The sequence below is a fragment of the Brachycentrus maculatus genome, unplaced genomic scaffold, assembly GCF_059751285.1.
Source record: "Brachycentrus maculatus isolate JH-2025_06_01 unplaced genomic scaffold, ASM5975128v1 h1tg000250l, whole genome shotgun sequence".
NCBI lineage: Eukaryota > Metazoa > Arthropoda > Insecta > Trichoptera > Brachycentridae > Brachycentrus > Brachycentrus maculatus.
In genome coordinates, this window is record NW_028281001.1 from 154560 (window position 1) to 177247 (window position 22688).

At 29.1% G+C, this 22688-nt stretch overlaps 1 protein-coding gene across 3 annotated transcripts in view; it reads right to left on the reverse strand.

Annotated features, from left to right (window-relative positions):
- Positions 1–2401: 2401 nt before the first annotated feature.
- LOC148306142 (zwei Ig domain protein zig-8-like) overlaps positions 2402–22688 on the reverse strand; it is a 353698-nt gene continuing 333411 nt past the window's right edge. For 2 of the 3 annotated variants that reach the window (XM_088265555.1, XM_088265553.1), the window contains 4 exons: positions 15730–15777; positions 10785–10902; positions 8839–9026; positions 2402–2728 (listed from right to left, as the gene is read on the reverse strand). In XM_088265555.1, the coding sequence (XP_088121681.1) occupies positions 2616–2728; positions 8839–9026; positions 10785–10902; positions 15730–15777 (467 nt within the window). In that variant the 3' untranslated portion in view covers positions 2402–2615. The remainder of the gene's footprint in view (positions 2729–8838; positions 9027–10784; positions 10903–15729; positions 15778–22688) is intronic. The other variant, XM_088265554.1, reaches the window with a different exon arrangement.

Here is a 22688-nt window from a genome sequence, read left to right on the forward strand (position 1 = left end):
CAATTTTGAAAAAGCTCGTAAATTTTTCCTGCTGGAAATATAAAGTTTCCTGTGAGTGCAGATTTATTGTGTTGTTTAAAATCCTACCAGTTTATTTTCCAATGTTTGCTGAAATAAAAGACACTTTTACTGTTGAGCGTTATAGTACAATCCCGCGTTGTTGAATGCCTTATATTTTCTCGAAAATGTACCTTCATAGTGTGACATGTCTAACGAATGGAATAAAATCTGCAAAATTGGGACATAATAGTTTAAATAAATCAATTTAATAGCAATTGGTGAAAACGATATTTCTGTACTTTTATTCGAATTAAGACTTATTTGGCTTGTTATTATCGGTAGGTATATTTATTTTTTATTAATACAAAAAGCTTAAAATTTTCTAATATTTAACATTTTGTTTTGATTTTCATTATTTTTTAAATAATTTTAAAGCGATTTTTAAACGTCATCGATTATGTAAGCGGATAAAGTATTTTTTTTTAATATATGTTTTTGAGATAAACCTAAAACCAGTTTTTATTAATAGTAGAGACGTCTTCAATAATACAGAAAAATCATATTTATAACAGTTTGTTTGATGGGTCGTTTTTCTTTATTTCAACCTTCATTGATTTTCTTCTCAAATAACTTGGCCAAAACTTTATCGACGAGAGTTCAATAATAACCTGTAATAAACTTTATAAACACACAAGACACGGATCGTTTGTGAACGTTCGGATCTTAAAGATCCATTCTCGTACATGTATACTATACTGATCGAGTAACCGAATGCCGATTTTAGGTAAATCTCATACACAAACCTTGATCCGTTCTTTGTCTAATAATTCACAGATTCATCTGTTCAGTAATTTACAGATTCACTGATATTATAGGTTATTCAATTGAGTTTCTGAAAAAACCAATCGATAATTCAAAAATGCCCGCTTGGTGAATCTGAAAATCTTTTGACCATCTTTTTATGTTAATAATCGATTATCATCAAAATAAAAATTGCTCGCTTGCTGGTGCAATGTGTGTAATGAAAGATGCATAGTTTGATTTTTTTAATTTAAGTAAAACGTTCACATATGTGTATAGGTCTCTTATGTTCGTGTCTTACTCACCTTCAAATATTTGCAGAATAAACAAATCAAATGTAAAAATCAACATATTTCTTATGGGAATTTTGAGAATAAAAGAATACTATCATTTTTATTAAATTTATTAATCATTGTTGAAATATTTACAAAATTGAAATTATATATACTCCTTTGAGATAACAGGAATATTTTGAATAGTAATCTAAAAAAAATATTTTTCTAATGACCTAATTCAAAATATAAATAAACTAAATTATTGAATAAGTTGTGGAAAATATTTTTTATTCCAAAAAAATTTTAATGTTTTTTCAAACCACTTTTTGTGCAGAAAATTTTGTTTTATTCATAAAATCAATATCCATGATTTAAAAAAAAAATTAACCGTTTAGTTTTAAACAAATCACGTTCAATTAACATTTTTAACTGGCAGTCGATCGTTATTCGGCTCCAAACATGAAATAAATGAATTTATATTATTTGTAGGGGTATTCTAAAATTTATGATACAAAATGTTTATTTTAAGTAATTTACAATTAATTCCATTTGATCCTAATCTTCACAACTCACTAGCTTAGAAATAAGTTACAATACAATAAATATTCACATTATTACATACCCAAAGCAGTATGTAATTGAAAACTTAGTCTGTAAATAATAAGTCAATATCACACAGGCAACGTTATCTAATCTATATACAGTAAAATCCTTGTAAATCCTTTGAATTACTGTCTGAGCGATTTTCTAAGAATTTTATTACCAATTAAACAAAATATTTACATGTTTAATTTTAAATCTATCATGATTGTTTAATTTTTATAATATAAGTATAATTTGATCGAGTATACTTTTCCATTAAAATATTTAAAATAATTTGAATAATTGTGTTTTACCAGTTATCATTTTTTTTATAATTCAGAAAATAAAACATTTTAATTTTATATTATTCGATGACGAATCTTAATTTAATTTTCGTGTTTTTTGCTGTCGTTCTTTCTACTCCAATTTTCAAGTGAATCTATTTATGAATTTACTTTTGTCTACATTCTTAAAACAACTTTTTATTTCATTATTTACAATAAATTAAATAAAATTTATAGTATAAATTGTAGTTGATTAAAAATATTATTTACTCGTTAACAACTTTTTTACAGTGTTTTAAAAATAATTAGTTTATTTTAAAACATATTTACACTTTTTAACAAATGAATAAATATCTAATAAAATATATCATCAAGATAAATCATATGTTGAACATCGTAAAATATCGTTTATAAATAAAAATATTTAAAAAAAAAAAATTAAAATTCACAGCAGTGAAATTGATAATGCCATAAAAATTATATTTCGGACTTTTATTTTAAGTAAAAAAGGTTGTTAAGTATTTTTTTAAGCTTTGTAAACACAACATATTTTCTTAACTTTTCACTTTAAGTGTCTTTCTGTAATAATAATTTGGGTATACAAGATGTTCTTCAATTTAATAACTTACTATCATTAATTAATATTAAGAAATACATTGCCTAGTTGAGATGATCATCTGCCCATAACGACGGAGGATATAATGTAAGTGAATAAAGCGACAGCTACTGGAGACAGGAGGTTTGTAGCTGCTCTGTTGCTTGTCTGCATCGCCGCTGGATGCTCTCCTGGAAAAAAATGAAAAAAATATGCTTAAAACATAAATCACATCAATTATTTTAATACCCTTTACATCACCAAGCAAAAATAATCGACAAAGATATTGTTTAAAAAAATATATAGACACCATGGAGCAGTTAAGTTTTAGTAGGTATGCTAGGTAACTGATCGGAGGATAAAAATCTATTTTTTTTGTATCATTTCAGGTATTGTGCTGTATTATTCAAACTTTTCTTTCCCACCCTGATTCACAAAAAAATTGACATTTTTATGGTCAGAGAAGTCATTTGGTTTTACTAAAACTAAATATTCAATTTGTGTTTTTTAAAAGTTAAAAACGTCGATATAAATAAATATCCTGTATCGTTCACTTTTCTTCAAATTTTACATTCGAAACATTTCATTTCAAAATTCAATTTAATAAATACAGATATTATCATCGAATGTCTACCGAATCAATCAATGAAAATGAGATAAAAGATAAAAAGTGTCACCCTACATCCGCAGATTTGTGGAGCAATTAAAATTAAGTCTCATTTTAAGCCGTGATTGTAATATCTGTTTGAATCTCATTAAATTTACATGGGAGAAATAAATAATGAATTCTCTCTTCAGTATTATGAGTTATCTGTACAAAAGTCGTAATCTTAATATGAACTTATTTCTCAACTCGGGAACAAATTTCCGAAATATTAATCTAGCTTTGGCTCTACAGTGTAGCAGCGCCAGCGACCAAAATCTCTTTTACGATTGGCGTTTTACGTAAAATACTAACGGGGACAAATATAAATGACCCGAAAAGGACGCGATAAGAGGAAAAGCGTGAAATATTAATAGCGGTAATTTGTAACCACCCTGTATAGTCCGCGTTCGCTTTACCGCTGCGTTGCGATTAATCAAAAGCTCACTTCAAAAATGTTTGTTAATGAATGCAGCACGCAGCGCCACTGGATAATTCCGGGCTTATCACTGATAAATAATTCCAACAGTTTAAGTGACACTACAGTGGAGGGGGTGAATTCGGAATAATGAGAAGAGTTGAGATTGATTTTAGATATTTTCAGAAGAAGAAATCAATATTATGTAGATAAATATATTTCCTCTTTTCTGTTAGTTTCATATAAATTGTTATCTTAATGACATACTACAAGTAATCATACTAACATTTTAGATCCAAGGACCGTATAAAGTTTTATTTGATTGTATTTTAACATCTCAACAAAGATGAAGAAAAATATGGAAATCTAGGCATTTACGGGGCTTACGACCGTCATAGGCTGGTTTAAGTGATAACTTTACACACGTGTAATATTTACCAATTCTATCCATAATTGACAATCACACTAATCAAATTCTTGGAACTTCCATATATGTATATGATCCAATTTCGAAACACTTGAATTTCACCAGAGACCATCTATTGGTGAGTTGAAAGAAGCTTTTTACTGAGCAAAAACTCTTTCATTTGTATATGAGATCCGAGTAATTGAAATTCTCAAAATGTTTTTTTTTTCAACAAAATCATTTTGTTAAAATCAACTGATACCTAACGACTTTCTTAATTGAATAAAAGTTTCAGTGATTTCCACAATCGAGACTGAACAATATAAACAATTAAAATTATAATTAATTGACCAACCCACAAAACAATGTCATAAAAATAATTGTCGAGGTCCAATGTTTGACAAGCTTTTATTTCGTTACCCACGTAATTTGTTGAAATAAATTTACGATATTACATTAAAATGGTGAACGAATAAATTCAGAACGAAATAGTAATTTGCTCGGCCATACAATCACTTAGTTTCGTGTGATTTGAGGGATGGGTAATAATAATTAATAACGATTTTAATCGCTATTTTAACGATTATGTCGATTTTTATTTTATTTAAATGATTAACGTTTTATTCTGACATTTTTTGGTTCAAATGCATTTTATAGAATAAAAAATACATGGTTGTTATTTTATTATAAAACAAGATTATCTTTATGATATATATAATTGGAAATTACAATAATTTGTCATGACTGCGATTTCGCGTGCCGAGGGCACATTTGATATTATATATTTTTTTTATAAAATTACAAAAATTGTTTATGACATGCAATCAAATACGACATGGCCAAACAATTCGATATATTTCAGATCTACCCACTTTTATTTTCCAATAATGGATAGATCTCTTGTGTAAGTTTTTATTTTAATGACTTTATGGATTATGAAAGCAGGTCGTACAACTTTATTGCACAGTAATCATAGTTTTTTTTTAACTAAAAAGGTAAGTTTAGGTTTTTTTTTAAATATTTTGCAGCATGTAGTTCTATGTACGTAACTATAAGGTGTGTTTATTGTAATTTATGTTGCTTTTCTGGGAGATGCTTTCTTGTGTTACGTGAGAGTAATTTTTAAATGCAAATGTGAGGATTATTTGAGCGTATAGTTGTTTGACTGTCATAAATTGTAGATTAGGAAAGGTTATTTTAATTATAAAATAATTTATCGGTAGAAATAACTCTCGTTAAGGGTTAATAATGCTCGTTAAGGGTTAATTTACTTAAAAGTTAATAATAACTACATTTCTTGCAACATCAAACTGAATTCAAGGGTGGTTTCAGGACATACGAAAATATTATTTTACTAAATAATGATTCAACCCATTTTAGCACAAGCAATAGGACCGTGGATTGTTTCTAGTAATAATTACTCAAGAAACTCGCATCTTATCCAACTTCCTTTACAAGCCTTTAAGAATATGGGTATGCAACCCAGAGATAAAACAACGTATAAGAGAAGTTCAATTTGTAAAATAAGGAAATAATGCAAGGCGAAGATAAGCATCGATAAAATTTAGAAATAAATGATAAGATGGTTTGGATATATAGACCGAAACAGTAAGGACATGGAAACAGAGGAAGAACGAGGCCTTGGCATGATCAATTATGTCATATGCTTGAGCGTGATCAGCCAAGGGTCGAAATAATCGGCGGGCATGTATAGGGAGGTGAATTTTTGCATGTTTGTGAAGCTGATCGTTATGGTATTTCATTCTCTGTGCCTATCCCTGCAGTAAGCGGCGTGATGTTTAGTCAGTCAGTTAGCAAAAGCATACTGTGGTTGTTTTATCGAAACACGCAAAAGCTCTCCATCGTTTCTAAATTCCATTCCTTATTCAGATTCCATGAAGTTTCGTTGCAACAATACGCCGATGCCTATTGATGACTCGGCGTAATCCACCGATCACCGAGTGGTATTAGCGCCAGACAATCACTGCAGTAGGCGGAGAGTACGCCAGTTCACCGCAGGACCCGGTTATTTCGAATATTTCCCAGATTAACGAGCGGCTTCACTTTTAATTTGCGAGCTTATCGCGAAAAACGGCCGGCTTAATTTATGGTCAAAATTTCAATTAATCAGAGGTTTACCGTAGGTACGGATACAAATACACTGTAGCCGAACGGTGTAACATTTAAATTTGATATATTATTTGTCCCATTTTGCAGAACTTTTAACTGCAAAAAATAGTCCGCTAAATAAAATGTAAATTGCATCAGTTATGTAAACACGGATGAAATTAATTACGGTATTACGATTGCGTACCCAAAATGCAAATTGAATCAAATTCATCCTTGTGAATGTCATAAATTTATGACTATTTATTTAATAGCATTTTATCAAAATAACATTTTTTTATTTATTTATTTGGCATTAACTTTGTGGAATGACATGATGATTCAATTATATAAATACAACACTTGTAAATAATAGACCACTTTTTTTGAATAATTAATGCAAACACGAATAATTTTAAAAACTACAGATGTTTTCGAAATTAGTCGTGTTAACATTGATAAACTCAATAAATTGGTTTTACACAAATGTTTTATTTTGAGGCAATAGCAGATACTTCCTGAACAAAATCTCAACTTCGAACCTCCGAGATGAAAACTCTCCGATCCTAACCGGAAACACATTGCGAGAATGAGTAAGAAATACTGACATCCGGAGCGTGTGTAAGATGAAGGATATCGTGAGGTGGGGACGACAACGAAGGCGACACTTGAATGAACATAAAAACAGAATGTCAGAAGACAGACTTCCACGTATTGCCCTTCAAGGTAATTCTGAAGGACGCAGACCCCCAGGCAGACCTCCGAAAAGATGAAAAGACAGCTGGGAGTCAACATCCCAAGAGCGACATACGGAGGCAAAAACAGATCCTCAGGATCAACAAAAAGAAGAAGGAGAAGAAGAGTTCTAATTTAACATTTAAAATTACACTACGCATATTGTTACCATAATTGTCAACACAATTAACATTGCATTTTTTCCTTCTAGTTTTTGTGCTGCAAAAGATATCACATTAGTACTTAAGATATCAATTATTTGAAAGTAAGGTAATCAGTTGAGAGTGTTCAATATAGGAGTGACATATTGTCAAAGGGAGTTTGACAAAGCCTGTAAAAGTCAATAAATCGATGCCCGCGAGAAGGATAAACATTCCCTGCCTAAACAAACTAGTATAAATGTTATACTTTCTTCCGTCTGTTTTAGACGAGTCCCTCAGTTTTTAAACTTCTTAACAAACACCATATTGGTGTTTATAAATAATGAAATTTCAATCACCTTACTTATTTTTAAAGTTGAAAAGCTAATATTTTTAAAGTGGTTATTAGTTACCCTCGTCCAAACTACTGCGAAGTAAATAAAATTCGCATTCTGAATAATAATCGATCAAAATAAACCACTTTTATGGCGTTTAAAAAGCCGCATTTTATGAGATTATGAATCCTTTCCGGATTTATGGTGACGCAAAACTTTGTAATATTTTCCAGTTTTTTCTCTTGGCAACGGCTGTGATGAAAAATTGTGCTCCTTGGTAATGTAATCTGCCTCGCTGGCTTCCCTATTCGTCAGGGCTTAGGCACTTAAAGTGATTTGCAAACTTTCTTTTGTGCGATTCCAAACAAACGTATTTTTATTCCGGCAGTTATTGAAATCGCGCTATGGCTCAGTATCGGACAGGGTGAAAATACAATATTATTTCGCGAAACCATGACGGGATCTGCGATGGGTGATATTGGGATGTTTTTATTTATTTCTCGTAACGCCTGCGAGATGAGACGAGGGAAACGTCTCATTGGAAATTGGAGGAATATCATATTTCTAAATATTTTTAGTATTATATTTGGGTATGTTTTCCGAATTGACACGTTATATGAAACGTTAAATTCAGATGATGGAGCTCATGGCCACTTGATTACTTATTTTAAACAAAATGATATTGTTGATTCGTTTCACAGAAAATATCCTTATAAAGTACATCTCGGAATTGACATTATAAAGAAAATATATAACCGCTCTTTTCTATTATTTTTTTTTAGGAAATATTAAATCGATGTAAAAAAACAAAAAATAAAATAACGAAATCGGTATCAAATTTCTAGATTTTAACTCACTATGCATAATGAGCACGAGTAATTAATATTTACATATATAATGAACTGATGTAGTAATACAAACACAACAATATATATAGATTTTCATACCCTAAAATGCGAAGTACATTATCGGCCATGAAAAATACAGGGTGACCAAACAATCGCACCGTGATCAACGAAATCAGAGTGATAATAGAACCGCAACATTTTTCTATCAAAACAACCCACACAAATGTTCATTTATAATGTTTTTTATTCGTAATCTTCTCATACAGAAAAATATGCACATCAGCAGATTTATTTCTCAGAAGCAATACCTTCCGACTAACCAAAAATAGACTGGTGATAGTGGTCAAGGATCGTCGTTCATATAGCTGTTTGAAATTATTACATGGATTAAAAAAAAAACTGGAAAAAACAAAAAAAATCAAAATGTTGTATATTCACATAAAACTATAAAATTTCTCAAAACAAAAGGAAGGATTAGGCAAGGAGTTTAGAGGGAGAGGTAGAAAAAACCAAGGAAGGGATGATACGATGAGCAGCTCGTATTCTAAGGACAGACAATAACATTTTATTTTGCTGTCTAACTGGTGTGTGTTTTAATTATTTTCACTCTAAATACTTGAATTCTGATTTTTTTCATCGATTAAAAAAAAAATAATAAACAAATTTGTACCATTTAGCACGTGCACGCTGACGCTAGCGGGATTCGCGTTGGACGGCACGCACGTGTAGTTTCCAGAGTCACTGAGAGCCGCTTTGGTGACGAGTAGCTTACTGGTGGTCCCTCCTTCCGTCTTTTCGGTCTCCAAGCTGATGCCGCCACGCGGAGAGTCGAAGTCCACCACGGAGTTGCCATGATACCTGGCAAATAAAAAAATCAGTCATTTACTTTTGCTGAAAAAAAAATGCCTTCTTAACTCTAAATTACTTTTGAAAACCTAATAAATTTAATTTCTTATACGTTGTCATCATACTTATTTTTTATTTATTTATTTTTTCGGCATTTATGATTAAATTGTTTATAAAAACACTTATTTTACCACATGAGTATTATATTTATTTTTAAGGACTAGTTTTTTTTAACGAAACTTTTTATTGGTTCATTTTTTACAACCGGTTTTAACAAGAACCTTGTCATCATCAGTGGTTTTGTACTAATTCTAAAATATTGAAATACCCAGTTAGGTTATAGATAATTACCCTTTCCTTACGACACCAAAAACTTCCACACACTCCGTACACCATATGAAAATGAGATTTAAAAAATGTGATTAAAAAAACGGGTAAAACTCCTAAATGCTGCTTTTATTGAGCATAGCGCATTAGTACATAAACGCTGATTATGACAAGGTTGTTGTTGAAACCGGTTTAAATAAGTATACCAATAAAAAGTGGTTAAAACAAAGTTGTTTTATTTTATAAAGTTTTTTTGTTTTATTCACTTTATGAAAAAGTGGATTATCTGTTGTTTTTTTTTATCGTATTTTTACATCGATTTAATATGAACGGAGCTCTAGTTGCACCAATTTAAACATAAGTTAATGTGGATAGTAAACAAGTTGAGAAAACTGAAAAAGAGAGAAAATGTGTATTTAGTCAATATCAAGCTTAATTAGAGGATTCTAATTGGGCAATATTTAGGATCAGTGGTTTGCAGTGACGGACTAAAAAGTCTGTTACTGATAGACTTTTTAAACGTCATTCAAAGTGCCAATCAATTCAAGTTCAAATTATAATCAGTCTTTTAACGATGTAAAAATATCAAAAGATTAATTTTTTTAATTAAAAAAATGGTTATAGTAAGAAAGGCAATAATGACTTCAGAAAAAAACCTAAGTACTGAAATCCTTGATTATGGTAAATAAAATAAATTACCATAAATGGCAATTTATTTATGATAAATATTTAAAAAAAACTTGTCTTAACTTCAGATAATACGGTTGACTATTTTTTTCCTTTTTATGTTCATAAACATTTCTATACATAAATAATTATCTGAGTCAAATTAAATTAAGGTTGGGTAATATTTTCGCCAAAAAACGAAATCGATTTTTACTATTTTTTTTACAAAACTGATGTGAACAACAATTTCTTTTAATTCTAATCAATTATTTTAAACAACATTTTGATTATGTCCAAATACTTGTTCACAGATCTAGATTATCTCCAATTATAGGAGCTAATTTTTATTAAGTTTTTTTACTGAAATTCTTGAAACCTCCAGATATAAAACAACTTTAGTTTTATATGGAAGAATTTGAGTACTGTGGTTGTCAATCATGGGCAGAAATGGTGAATGTTATACGGGTGTAAAGTGATCACTTAAACCAGCCTATGACGGTCGTAAGTCCCGTAAATACCCAGATTTCCATATTCTTCTTCATCTATGTTATAAAGTAAAAAAAAAATTAATGATTTTTTTTTCAAATAAAACAATTACATATTTTATTTAGATGAGATGTAATTCTGTCAAAGTTTTAAACAGAAGTAATTTTCATACGACAAAACTAATTCAATTGCGTGTAAATCTCTTTTCTCATTTCCCATACGAATTTCACGACGCGAGAAAGTTGAAGCTTTGTATGAACTTTAATAACATACCATCTACTAACAACTTACCAAAGCACTGAGGCACTCGACGGCGGAGTGGAGTGAACGTTGACTGAGCAGGTGAGGGAAATGGTGCTTCCTTTCTTCACGTATACATCCTGAGACCCCCATATATTAGCTTGGGCGGCTGTAACAACGAGAAATTTAAACATTAGGAATATATTTTACATAAAACGTAAAAAAATAAACAGAAAATATTTAAATATTATTTTGAGAAATAAAAAGACTTTGTGTTTTGATCCACTTACATTTTTATTAACCAACTAGTTTCGGCAACAACCTGTTGCCCTCTTCAGGGTTTAATTTATGACTTAAATTAAGTGGTTTTACATTTAGTCATAAATTAAACCGTGAAAAGGGCAACAGGTTCTTGCCGAAACTAGTTGGTTCATACAAACGTGAGTGGATTAAAATACAAAGTCTTTTTATTTCTCAAAATAATAAATCAATATGATCCACAAAGTTAATGCTTTCAATGTTCAAAACAGAAAATATTTGAAACAAATTTACAAAATATTTGTTGAATTGTTCTATTAGGTTAATTTTTATTAATGTAAAGTCATGATTATTATTGTTAATGTAACTATTTTTTATTATATACTTTTTTAAATGTAAAGCTTTACAATTCCCGAACAAGTAAAAAAAAACAAAAAAACACTCTCCTTGACTTCTATTGTTCACTTTGTGTAAAACAGTTTTTATTAACACTTATTCGTGTCAACTGGTTTTGAAGAATCATTCCATCATCAGGTCATTACAATAAAAATATAACGATTTGACATTTGCATAAAAATAAAATTTGAAAGAGAGAAACAAGACAAATGAATCGCAAGCAAATGATAGTGGAATGATTTTCCGAAACCGTTGGTCGCGAAAAAGTGTTATAGAAGTGGTGTTACACAAAGCGAACAGTGGATGACAAGGAGAGTGTTTTCTTACTTTACCATAAATGTAGACAAGGTAATCATATGTCAACAAGTTATCAATGATTTTAATATACAAAATATAAAATATTTAATTTCATTGATTGAGTCGGCAGTCAGATTATGGTAAAAATCTGTCCATTTTCAATTTAAGTTTTACTAAGTAAATAACAGTAGAGTTTCGGTTATCCGACCTTCGGTTATCCGTCCTTGCAAGTTATCCAACCTACCGGGGCAATGCCTCTTTATAAATATTTTTTTTCGTCAATGAGTGCCTAGCGAGAGCTTGATTTAAAATGTTTAATATTTCAACGATTACTTTGGTTTACATGAAATATATAGAAAAATAAATAAATATTCTTCGAGTTCAAAGGGATATCATGCATACTGGCTAACAGTCTAGTTATATGCATGTTATTTAATGATTGCGGACCCTCATTACTTGGAACAATGATTGGGTGGAGTTCTATACAAGAGAAGCAAACACAGAGATGGGTAGGTTAGGTTACAACATGATAGAAATATCAACGTGATAGTGAATCTGTGAATCTATACTCAAGTCTACGAGGGACGGACATAACATGACATCACACACATATTTATATAAATATATACTTTTCTACATATCATACAAACATTTTGTATAAATATTTATTTAACAATTATAATTCAACAAATATTCTAATTTGGTAATAAACGTTTACCAAATTTTGGGAGTAAGTAAGTTAACAATTTTATGATTATAATTTGTCCAATTTAAATATATCTTTAAAAATATATATAAATACAAATTGTTAGTAATATAATCCTTTTTTCATTCATAAATGATTAATTGGTTATCATCAATACAAATGAAAATTTAAAAGATCTTAAGTCTCAGAAAATTTAATTGATCTTTAAAGTCTCTTATGAAAAAAAATTGTAAATGGAATAAAAACTTTTTTCTGATTTTTTTGTTTTTGTTATATTTATCTAAACTTTTACTCAATTTCAATATCAAATTCAATGCAAAATTATTTCAAATCAGTGTTTTTATTTTATGCAGAGTGATTTTTAAAGATAAGCACAATATCGTTGATGTACTGACAAAAGTCACTATGTAAATGGCTAAGATACTTACAAAAGTATCAATTCACCGGTAAGTATTTTTTTCAAAGAGACTGGCAAATAAGGTTTCTGTAAATAAAGCCATTATTATTATTTTATCTGAGAAAACTGACATAAATAATAACGTAATTAAAATATTAATGATTTTTTTAAAGTGTTTGTTTAATTGTTTTATATACAAAACTGAATTGATGGACTTTGGTCAGTATAAAAACCATATGTTCCAATTACTTTACCACAGAGTTGAACACATTATGCAGGTAGATTGTATAATTTGGTTTAGTTTATACATGAAATTCAATTATTTTAGTTTAATCAAAATTCAACCAACAAAATATAATAAATCAAATTCAAGTTTAGTGACATAGTTAGTGTATACTTAGATATGCCTATTTAATATAATGGACACCACAATTATGCGGACGGCCTGTAAATTTGCGGACAATCATTCGAGGTGTTGGACAAACATCAGTCTTATGACCACATCCGACAGGCGGCTGTTGTGTACCACTGTGTACTCATGAATATTTCAGTCAGATGTTACTGAGCTGTCCATACTAATCAGAGCACAGTGGGGTCAATGTCAACAAAAATCGGGACATATTCGTTAATTTTTATTTTTTATCGATACTAAGCAACAACAAAAAAATAGTTCTCATAATATCGATAGTCATTGATAGTTAATAACATACTTTTTTCAAGCAAGCCTAAGTGGCTTCTATATAAAAACAGGTGACTATAGAGCTTTTGAGTCATAGTTTATAATGGTAACCATAGAACCAAAACTCAGGTTATATATTAGTTTGATAACTGTGTCTACGTATGACTAACCAATTTTTTGGAGAATTTTTAACCCTTAACGATATTTGATATTTTTATTAGTATCGTAAGTTTAAATAAACCTTAAAATAAATAACCAAGTATTTCAATGAAAACAGTTTAACAATAAACGTTTATTTGTTGATGGTTATAAAATTATATTTGTGTGTAGCTGTAAATATAAAAAACCTAAAAATTTTATTTGCGTGTTTTTAAATAGAGAACGACCTTGTAACAGTCAATAATAACTGCTTTTCAAATAAATTGGATATCAGTCTCACAGATAAATACAATCGTAATGAAGAACAATGTTGTTGCTTTTAAAATATCTATGTATAATTTAAATAAAAATAAACATTGCTTATCGTTTTTCTCTAAAAAATTCGCAACATAAACATTTCGTTTTGTGTTATACAAAACAAAGTTCTAAAACAAGACTTTCTATTTTCATTCAAAATCGATTTACCGATCTATAATTAAAATGTTTGAATTATGCTCTGATATTTTCTGTATATTTTTTAATGGTTAAAAGTAATTTTGGTAAAAAAATAACCTTTAAATAACAATACTACTATGTACTATAATAACACAAAAAGGTACAACTCTCAAATTTACACATGGTGTGTTTCACATACGATGTTTATAATGATGTTGAAAGAATACGTGTTTTAATAGAAAATTTTGAAACGTGGTAATTACCAAGTAAAGAAAAAAAATTACATTAAATATTTAATAATTTGAAGATTTGTTAGTGAAAAAATTCATAGAATAAATTTTTTTTATTTTTTATATATTATTAATTTTGAACAACATACTATTTTGATACAAAATGTGTTATATTGTGAATTAATTGTTTTAAAAAAAGATATATTATCAAACTTAAAAATATTTGATAAAATAATTTGGATTATTATAACATATATAAAACTCAATAATTTATTCGTTACTAGGGTTTTATCTAGAGTTAATGTAACTCTTCCATTTCCGGTAAATTAGAAACTAAAACAGTAACTTATTTGTTGCAAAGTTTTATTTATAGTGGTTAACAAACCTCTAGTTTAAGAATATATTTTACAGTGAAAAATAATAAAAAGGAAAATGGTTATTTGAAAAAAAAAACAAACAGTGGAGCATTTAGTTTTTGCAAATAATTTTTAAATCTAAATATCAAATAAAAATTACGCTGCAGTAAAATGAAATAAAGGGATGTTTTATTGAATACTTCAAGTCTCGGAGACGTTTCTAGCATTGAACATAAGTTTTGCAAGAAATATTGAGTTAATAATTCCGAAACAAAGATAACAATCGACGTAATTAAAGTAAACAGACAATACAAAGTACAAAGACATCACAAAATACGTAAAGCATTCACAAACCAAGCGGTCAAAATGCAAAAATGCACTTTCAAAGGATGTTTATAACAACGAAGAACCAAACCACAGAGGATGGAAGACATCGGGAAAAGGAACAACAGCAAAGGGTTCAAATAAAATGGCTACGAGCGAGCAGGGCGTTCATTCTCAAAAGTTTCAAAAGGGATGAATAATACTAGTTGCGGTCGAAACAAACCAACCAAAAGCTTTTGAAGAGCTAATTGAAACGACAACAATAAATTATTATGAAAACAAATATTTTAATTGGCTCTATCTACGAGCTTCAAAGTAATTTTGATCTTACTGAGACAAAAGGACTCACTTTAGTATAATAAAAATGTAAAATTATAATTTTTTAGGCGTTTGCAACCGAAAGCTATTATATTTCTACACTTTATAATTTTTAGCTTTTTACATTGCAACAATACTTAAGCACAGTTTTTTGTCAAGTAAAATTTATATTTATAAAAATAATTAGTAATTTTATAAATTATTGACATGGGAATTAAAAAAAAAAATATTTTACAACATAGAAAGGAGTCAAATAATTTAAATTCTGTAACAAAACAAAGCGTTGCGCTTAAGGGTATACAAGCATTTTTTTTCTTTTCAGGGAGTCTCTTTTGTGAGGCTTTGATTACAATCAAAACTGAAACATCTAAGAATGCCACCGCACGATGAGAAACGCAAAAGAAAATGATGAAAGAAAAGAAAAGTGTGAGGAAATCTGACCTGAAGAGTGGTGAACAGGAACGGAGGTCGACAGGAGGAAGGATTCATCTGGAAAGCAGAAGAAAATAGTCGAATGAAAAAAAAATTGTGAGATGAAAATAAGGAGGGGCCTAGTGCATGGAATTTGTGCCGAATTGTGAAATTATCATCGTGATGGCAATAAAAAGTATTTTTATGTTACTGTTATTGTTTGAAGTAAAATTACGAAAATTGTACATACCATCGCTCTGGGACGATAAACATCAATTTCTCCTTCAATGTCTAATGGAAAATAGTTTTTTATGGATTAAATAATAATGTAAAAAAAATAATACCGTATTTTTTAATCATTTAAATGTATTTAAAAGGAAAATGCTTATTTATTAGTATTCAATTGCTTGCGAAAGCAATTTCGTACGTTATTTTATGTAACCGAGTTAATTTTCTGTATTTGTATGTATAAAGTTAAAAAAAATTGTTTTCAACCATAAATTCTTTAAATACTAAATCAAATAGTAGTAGATAGATAACTATTTAGTATTATCTATCTACTACTCTTATATTCTTTTTTTATTATAACGACGTATTTTATTTGTAAGAGCCAAAATCACTCACAAAAAAGTGGAGGCTGGTATTTTTTGTGCAGTTTTTTGCATCTTTAGTTCAGAATCATAAAAAAAATATTGTGTGTGCATGATGATAAAATTTAAAAAATCTTCTTCATTTTTTTAAGCAAAAGATAAATGTTTTGCTGAACTTTTAAAATTATATTTTCGCTACCGAAAGGGTTGGAAATTCACATGGGAAATAAACAAGAAACTAATAGAGATATTGTATTATAAGAACCGCACGTTAAGGGCAGAGCTAATTAATATTGGGTAAAACTTATATTTATATGAAAAACCGTGATTGCGTAATAAACTCACCCCTTTAGCCGCAATATCTGTGAGATTAGTCTTCTGGGGGTTCCACCCCCTTATTTCTGAGAGCCCTTGTAATAAATGTTAGTCAACAAGCGCTTCGCTAAAGGGTGGATGAATTACAATATTTCAATAAAAAATATTTTAATTTCAAAATCACCAAGAGAACAGTAGTGCTTCAAATTACCGCAATTAATTTTGAAAAAGAATATTAATTTCTTGTCGGTAATTTATTATTTTAAAATGGCAAAATTGTACCTAGAACTTTCAGTTTCAATTAAACAACCACGACATCAAATTATTTATATAGATCACATAATTTCTTCAGCGTCTGAAGTTTTCTTTCAACCTCAATTAATTCGCCTAACGTTTATACTTCAAATAACAAATTACATTAAAAAAATTCCATTAAATTTTCATCACAAATAAACTTGGGTCTTACCGAATATTCAATTTCATTTAATTATCATTATATTCATAAAAAATCTAATCACAATTTTCCTATAAATCATGTATTAAGTTTTCCATGGCCTTGCTTCAATGAAGGGCTTAAGAGTTAAATAAAATTAAGAATACCGCAACGGTACGTATTATCGTACGGTTGTATTGATGATAATTCTTCCGTTATTGATTTCTGGGCACACCTATTATTCTGCGCTAAGTCTTTATCGCACAACCATCATCATCATCGTGGTTGCTGAAATTTGAATAACTTAATTCAATGTTGTTATCTAATTCAAAAGACTCCAATACAGATAAAAGGTAAAAATCATAGCTTTCAAATATATTATGAGAAATTTATTCAGTACAAAAGAAATTAAATATTTGTTTAAATCACTCAATTTTTAAAAATAGTTTTTTTAAGCGATCAAAAATCTAATCATCCAACTCTGTTTTATAAATCAGTGAACTTCTAAAGAAATTAAAATAAAATATATTGAGATGCACTTTAAAACATTATTTTTTAAAAAATATTAAAATTGAATTGGAAAAAAAGTCAGAAAAAACACATTAAAAAAAATTAAAGCAAGATTATTATTTAAAACAACGGGCTACCGTGTAGTTTACACTTTGAACAGATATTATAATGGCCTATGAAAAAGATCGGTATTGATTTTATATCAGAATAAAAACTAAGATAACTTGGTACTCAACAACAATCCTAATTTTTCTGGAAAATGCCTTTAAAATGATCCTCTCAGCCCAAGAAAAGCCATAAATAAAATTTAGCTATTACAACACCCTGTGGGCTGAAGATTGTCCGTCGGTAATGGTGGTTTCTTTATTCCGGCAGATATGATTAATACGCGACGGAAATGGCCAACGCAAAAGGCGCCATTGTGGAGAGGATTCAGCCAATCGGCGACGAGCGCACGAACTTCACTGGAAATGGATTGATAGCGAAGAAAAACAAACGATTATCATGTCGGAATTGCTGACAAAAGTCGTTATGTTCGATTAATTACATGTTGAATTTAGCAGGTGAAGAAATAACTCAAGATTTTTTCAATGAAAATTTCTCTCTTGTTTCTGAACTTCATTTTTACAAATAATAAAGATAAATAATAATGAAAGTTATCAAAAAAAACTATTTATCCAATGATTTGATCCTTTTATGACATTTTGGTATAAATCATAATGTTTTGAATTTTACAGGTAAAATATAAAAATTATTAATGTTTTTTTCGATGAAAAATTTCTTTTGTTTTTTAATTTTACCGTTATAAAAATAAAGACAACTAATCAAGAAAAAATTATTTATCCAAAGATTTGAACCTTAAATGAGTTTTTGGTATAAATCTCAATATTTTAAATTAAGCAAATGGAATAATGAAAAAACTATTGATTTTTTTCAACGAAAATTTTCTTTTGTTTTTGAATTATGATAATTTATCTGGAAAAATGTTGTCATCGTTCCCACTGATAAGAAATAAATAAAAAAAAAAACAAATAAGAAACGGCTTCAACGGCCCTCTTTAACCTTCAACGACCCATGGACACAACTCTGAATATTGTTATTAGTTCCACATACATCGGTTAAAATGTTACGGAATGCATCGCAACACGTATCACAATAGATTTTAAGAAAAAGTGGTAATTACTAAGTAAAACTTAAATTAAAAACATTTTAAGAAAAAGAAACACCGTGGAACATTAAACGTTTGCTATTTTCCCCATTTCGTCACGAATGCATTTCTCTCCATTTCTATGTTGTTAAAATATGGGACCTAAATTGAGCAATATGTTGAGCTTAAATAAAGCTTTTATATACGACCTTCTAGAATCGTACATTTCTCTATAAGTTTTCCTTGCCCCCGACGTTTATAAAACGTAGCGTGTTTGTATCTTCATTGGTCTCACGTCCGATCTGCCTCTATCTGGCCGCGGCGGGACGGTGCGCGGTGGGGTCCGGTCGGGGCGCAGTCGGACGGAGTAATAAGGAATATAAGGATAAAACATCCCAAGGCCTGGCGTTTCAACAACAAATCTGGAGCATTAGCGCCCCCGTATCGGACAACCTCTTTTCTCTCCACAAATAGAGAAAATCACAGGGGTGGAGTTCGATAAAAATATGCGACAAACGATATAAACAATAATTTATTTCTTCGTATTCTTTTTTCGAAATCAAATGAAAAAATTAAATCAAATAAAGTATTTTAAACCGTTATCAGTAATTTACATGATTAAAAAAAATTTAGTTAAAATAAGGTTTTATTTTTATTTTTAAGAAAAGGTAATGTGAACACAATTTTTCACACATACATGTATATATATGTATATCGGTAGTGCAATGGCAAACGGGTATATCTGTCAAATTTTTCATTTTCTAAGTTTGTTTCACAAAATGTCTATAAAAGTGTATTCCATCTAGCAAAAAGATATAGCTGTAGTTGCAATACTTATTTTTTTAGATATGTACATATGCCATCAGAAATCAATACTTTAGTTTTACTTAGATACGTACATATGCCATCTGAACAAAATATTTAATTTCACAAGTTTGTTTTTGCTCTCCTGTTAAATTTGATATACCCCTTTGCCTTTACCGCTACCGATATATAAATATATAAATAAAATAATAAAAAATGGAGAGTTGATAATGATTATGTAAATATTTATACGTATTTATTGCTTTTGTTTATAAAACAAATTTTTGGAATTAAATTATTGATTTTATTATGAACACTTAAATAATACAATATTGGAAGAGAGCCGCCAATTATTTCAAAAGGTCACCCTCAGTGATCAAAAGTCAGACCACCCCCCTTAAAGGAGCACGTGTAAGATCTGTTGATAAATTCATGGCGTGTCTCTCACTTTATTTAATGTCATTTAAAAAGTGTAATTCTTCGTCCATGACAGTATTTTGTACCTGCCAGGAGCGCATGAACGCAAACACGTAGCATAGCTTTTTCACATGAATGCCCGCAAGCGGTGTATCTCCAGCGTGTTCCCTTCCAAGTGACAAGTATAAATGTTTCCTATGTCGACAAGTGTGTTAAACTTAAAGATCCCTTTCTACACCTCTTGGTGGCAACTCCCCTCGATCGGCCGGGTGGAAAAAGTGTGAATATCTCAAATATGAAACTGAGTTTTAGCAGATTTGAGATTTCTACTGACATTTCTTTGTGAAATTGCATTTTAAATAATAAAATAACATAACAATATAGTTCTTTTCAATTAAAAATTTTCTTAATACAAAAACTAAGTATATTTTGGATATTAAAAGCATTGTTTGTGCTTTGAGCTTTGTGGCATGGTAATATAACACTCATCATTCGTCGTTCACTTTGTGTAATACCACTTTTAGAGACTTTAAAAAACAGTACTTCGTAACTACCGGTTTCGAAATAATCATTTCATCATCAGGTCAAATGTAGATTAAGATGAAATTGTTACGGTTTGACATTTATACATAAAATTCATTTATCTTCTTTCGCGCTTTCAGAATTTTAAATAAAAATAAGAAAATAATTCTTATCTACTTAAAATTCAGCATTTCAATTATGCAGTATAACATCATTGCGTGATGGGTTCAATTTAAGAAAAAATATTCGAAAAAGCCTTTCTAGAAATTATCTGTTTTTTTCAAAATTTCTTCTTATCAAGTAGGGTATTTTAATTTTACGGATACTTAAATTGAACTAGTTTTCAACACTTGAGTCTTCCTAGAATCGTTTCAACGTTTCAAGTCATTAAAAAAAAGTAATATCGTTAGCCTCCGACAGAATGGCTATTTGATTTTACCCCCCTTTATTACTTTTTGAAAATTCTGTCTTATTTCAGAATATGTTTGTAAGTATTACAAGGACTAGAATTTGGTTAAATACAAATTAAAATTATTTTATTTACATTAGAACAGTGTATACTATATTTTGTGTATTAAAAATATTGTTTACTTTGTGGTATGGTTATATAACACTCTCCTTATCATTCATCGTAAAAGTGATATTACAAAAAATGAACGATAAGGAGAGTATTACAATTTTTACTATCTCCCTCTCTTTCCTATACATCTTATAAATATATTTAATATATATATATATATATATATATATATATATATATATATATATATATATATATATATATATATATATATATATATATATATATATATATATATATATATATATATATATATATATATATATATATATATATATATATATATATATATTGTATATATGTATATATATTGTATATATGTATATAAATATTTACGTAAATACATAAATACATCTATAAACACAAGGGTGTATGTGTGGGTAAATTTATAATAAAATAAAAATAATTGAATCAGTCATATTCATTTGATACAAAGAGGTTATTTTCAAAACATTTTTCTAACTTTTTTTCCAATACCTTTGTTTAACAATGGCTTGGAAATTGCAGTAAAAATAATAATTTATGAAACGTGTCGAATTTCATGTTGAATATGGTGAGAAATTGGGTAAATAGAATCGTATGTTTGAATTTCTGCTCTCCATTTATCATAATCTCTGATGTTCAAAGAAGAAGACGAGAACATTTAGAGAAATGGCAGAAACTTGGTAGTAAAGCATCCATTGGAATATTTGCAATTTAAACTTTTCTCGCTATTAATCAACAGTCCTTGTAGTAACAGCTGTTTCTCAATATTACCAATTCATACTAGATCAACTTTGAAAACAAAGGAAGGGGGATGATTAGTTTATGTTATGATTACCGCAGAATGTAAGTAGGTAGTTGATATGAATAAAAGGTATTAACTTACTAACTCATACCACAAATGTCATTTTTTGAAACTGTAATTTTTATACGTCATTTTTGAGTTTTTGGTTTTAAACATTCCTTTTTTTACATTCTTGTACATTATAATTATGGTGAAAACAAAAATATAAATTAAACTTAAGTGATGAAAGAAAAAAAAGGATAAATTTATACTTGAAGCACTAACTTTGTGATTTTTCCATTTTAAAATTATTAAAATGTAACTTTTTTTTTTAATTACAATAAAGATATTTTAAAACAAAGTTACATTTTAATTATTAAAAAAAGGATTAAATTTCCTATGCACTATTGATCTTGTCCGCCTCCATAGTGTAATATGGTCAGCACGTTCAGCTACCGTTCTGGAGGTCCCAGGTTCGATTCCCAGGGGGGGTCAAATAAAACGTGATTTTTTCACTCTCATATTTAATGTATTCAATATTACCCTGGACTGGTACCTGAAGCGGAGGGCTGATCACCTTTCCTTCATGAGTTAACTATCAAGATAACACTATGTTTATTTTATACAGTGCCCTATGCACTACTGGGGTACGGATAAGGGTTTGCATGCACTATTGAGTGCATGCAAACTAAATAGATCTCAAAATAAATAGAAAAACAATGTAAATAATAATTTTTCACAGATATTAATATTTTTCGTGTTAAAAAAAAACATTTGAAAGATTGTTCGAGTAATCAAGTAAATAAAATTTATTTAAGGAGTAATCTCAGTTTCACGAATTAAGGATAAGGCTTAGCTGACATCTCCCTTAAAGTAATTACGAACACCCCAAATCGAAACGTCAT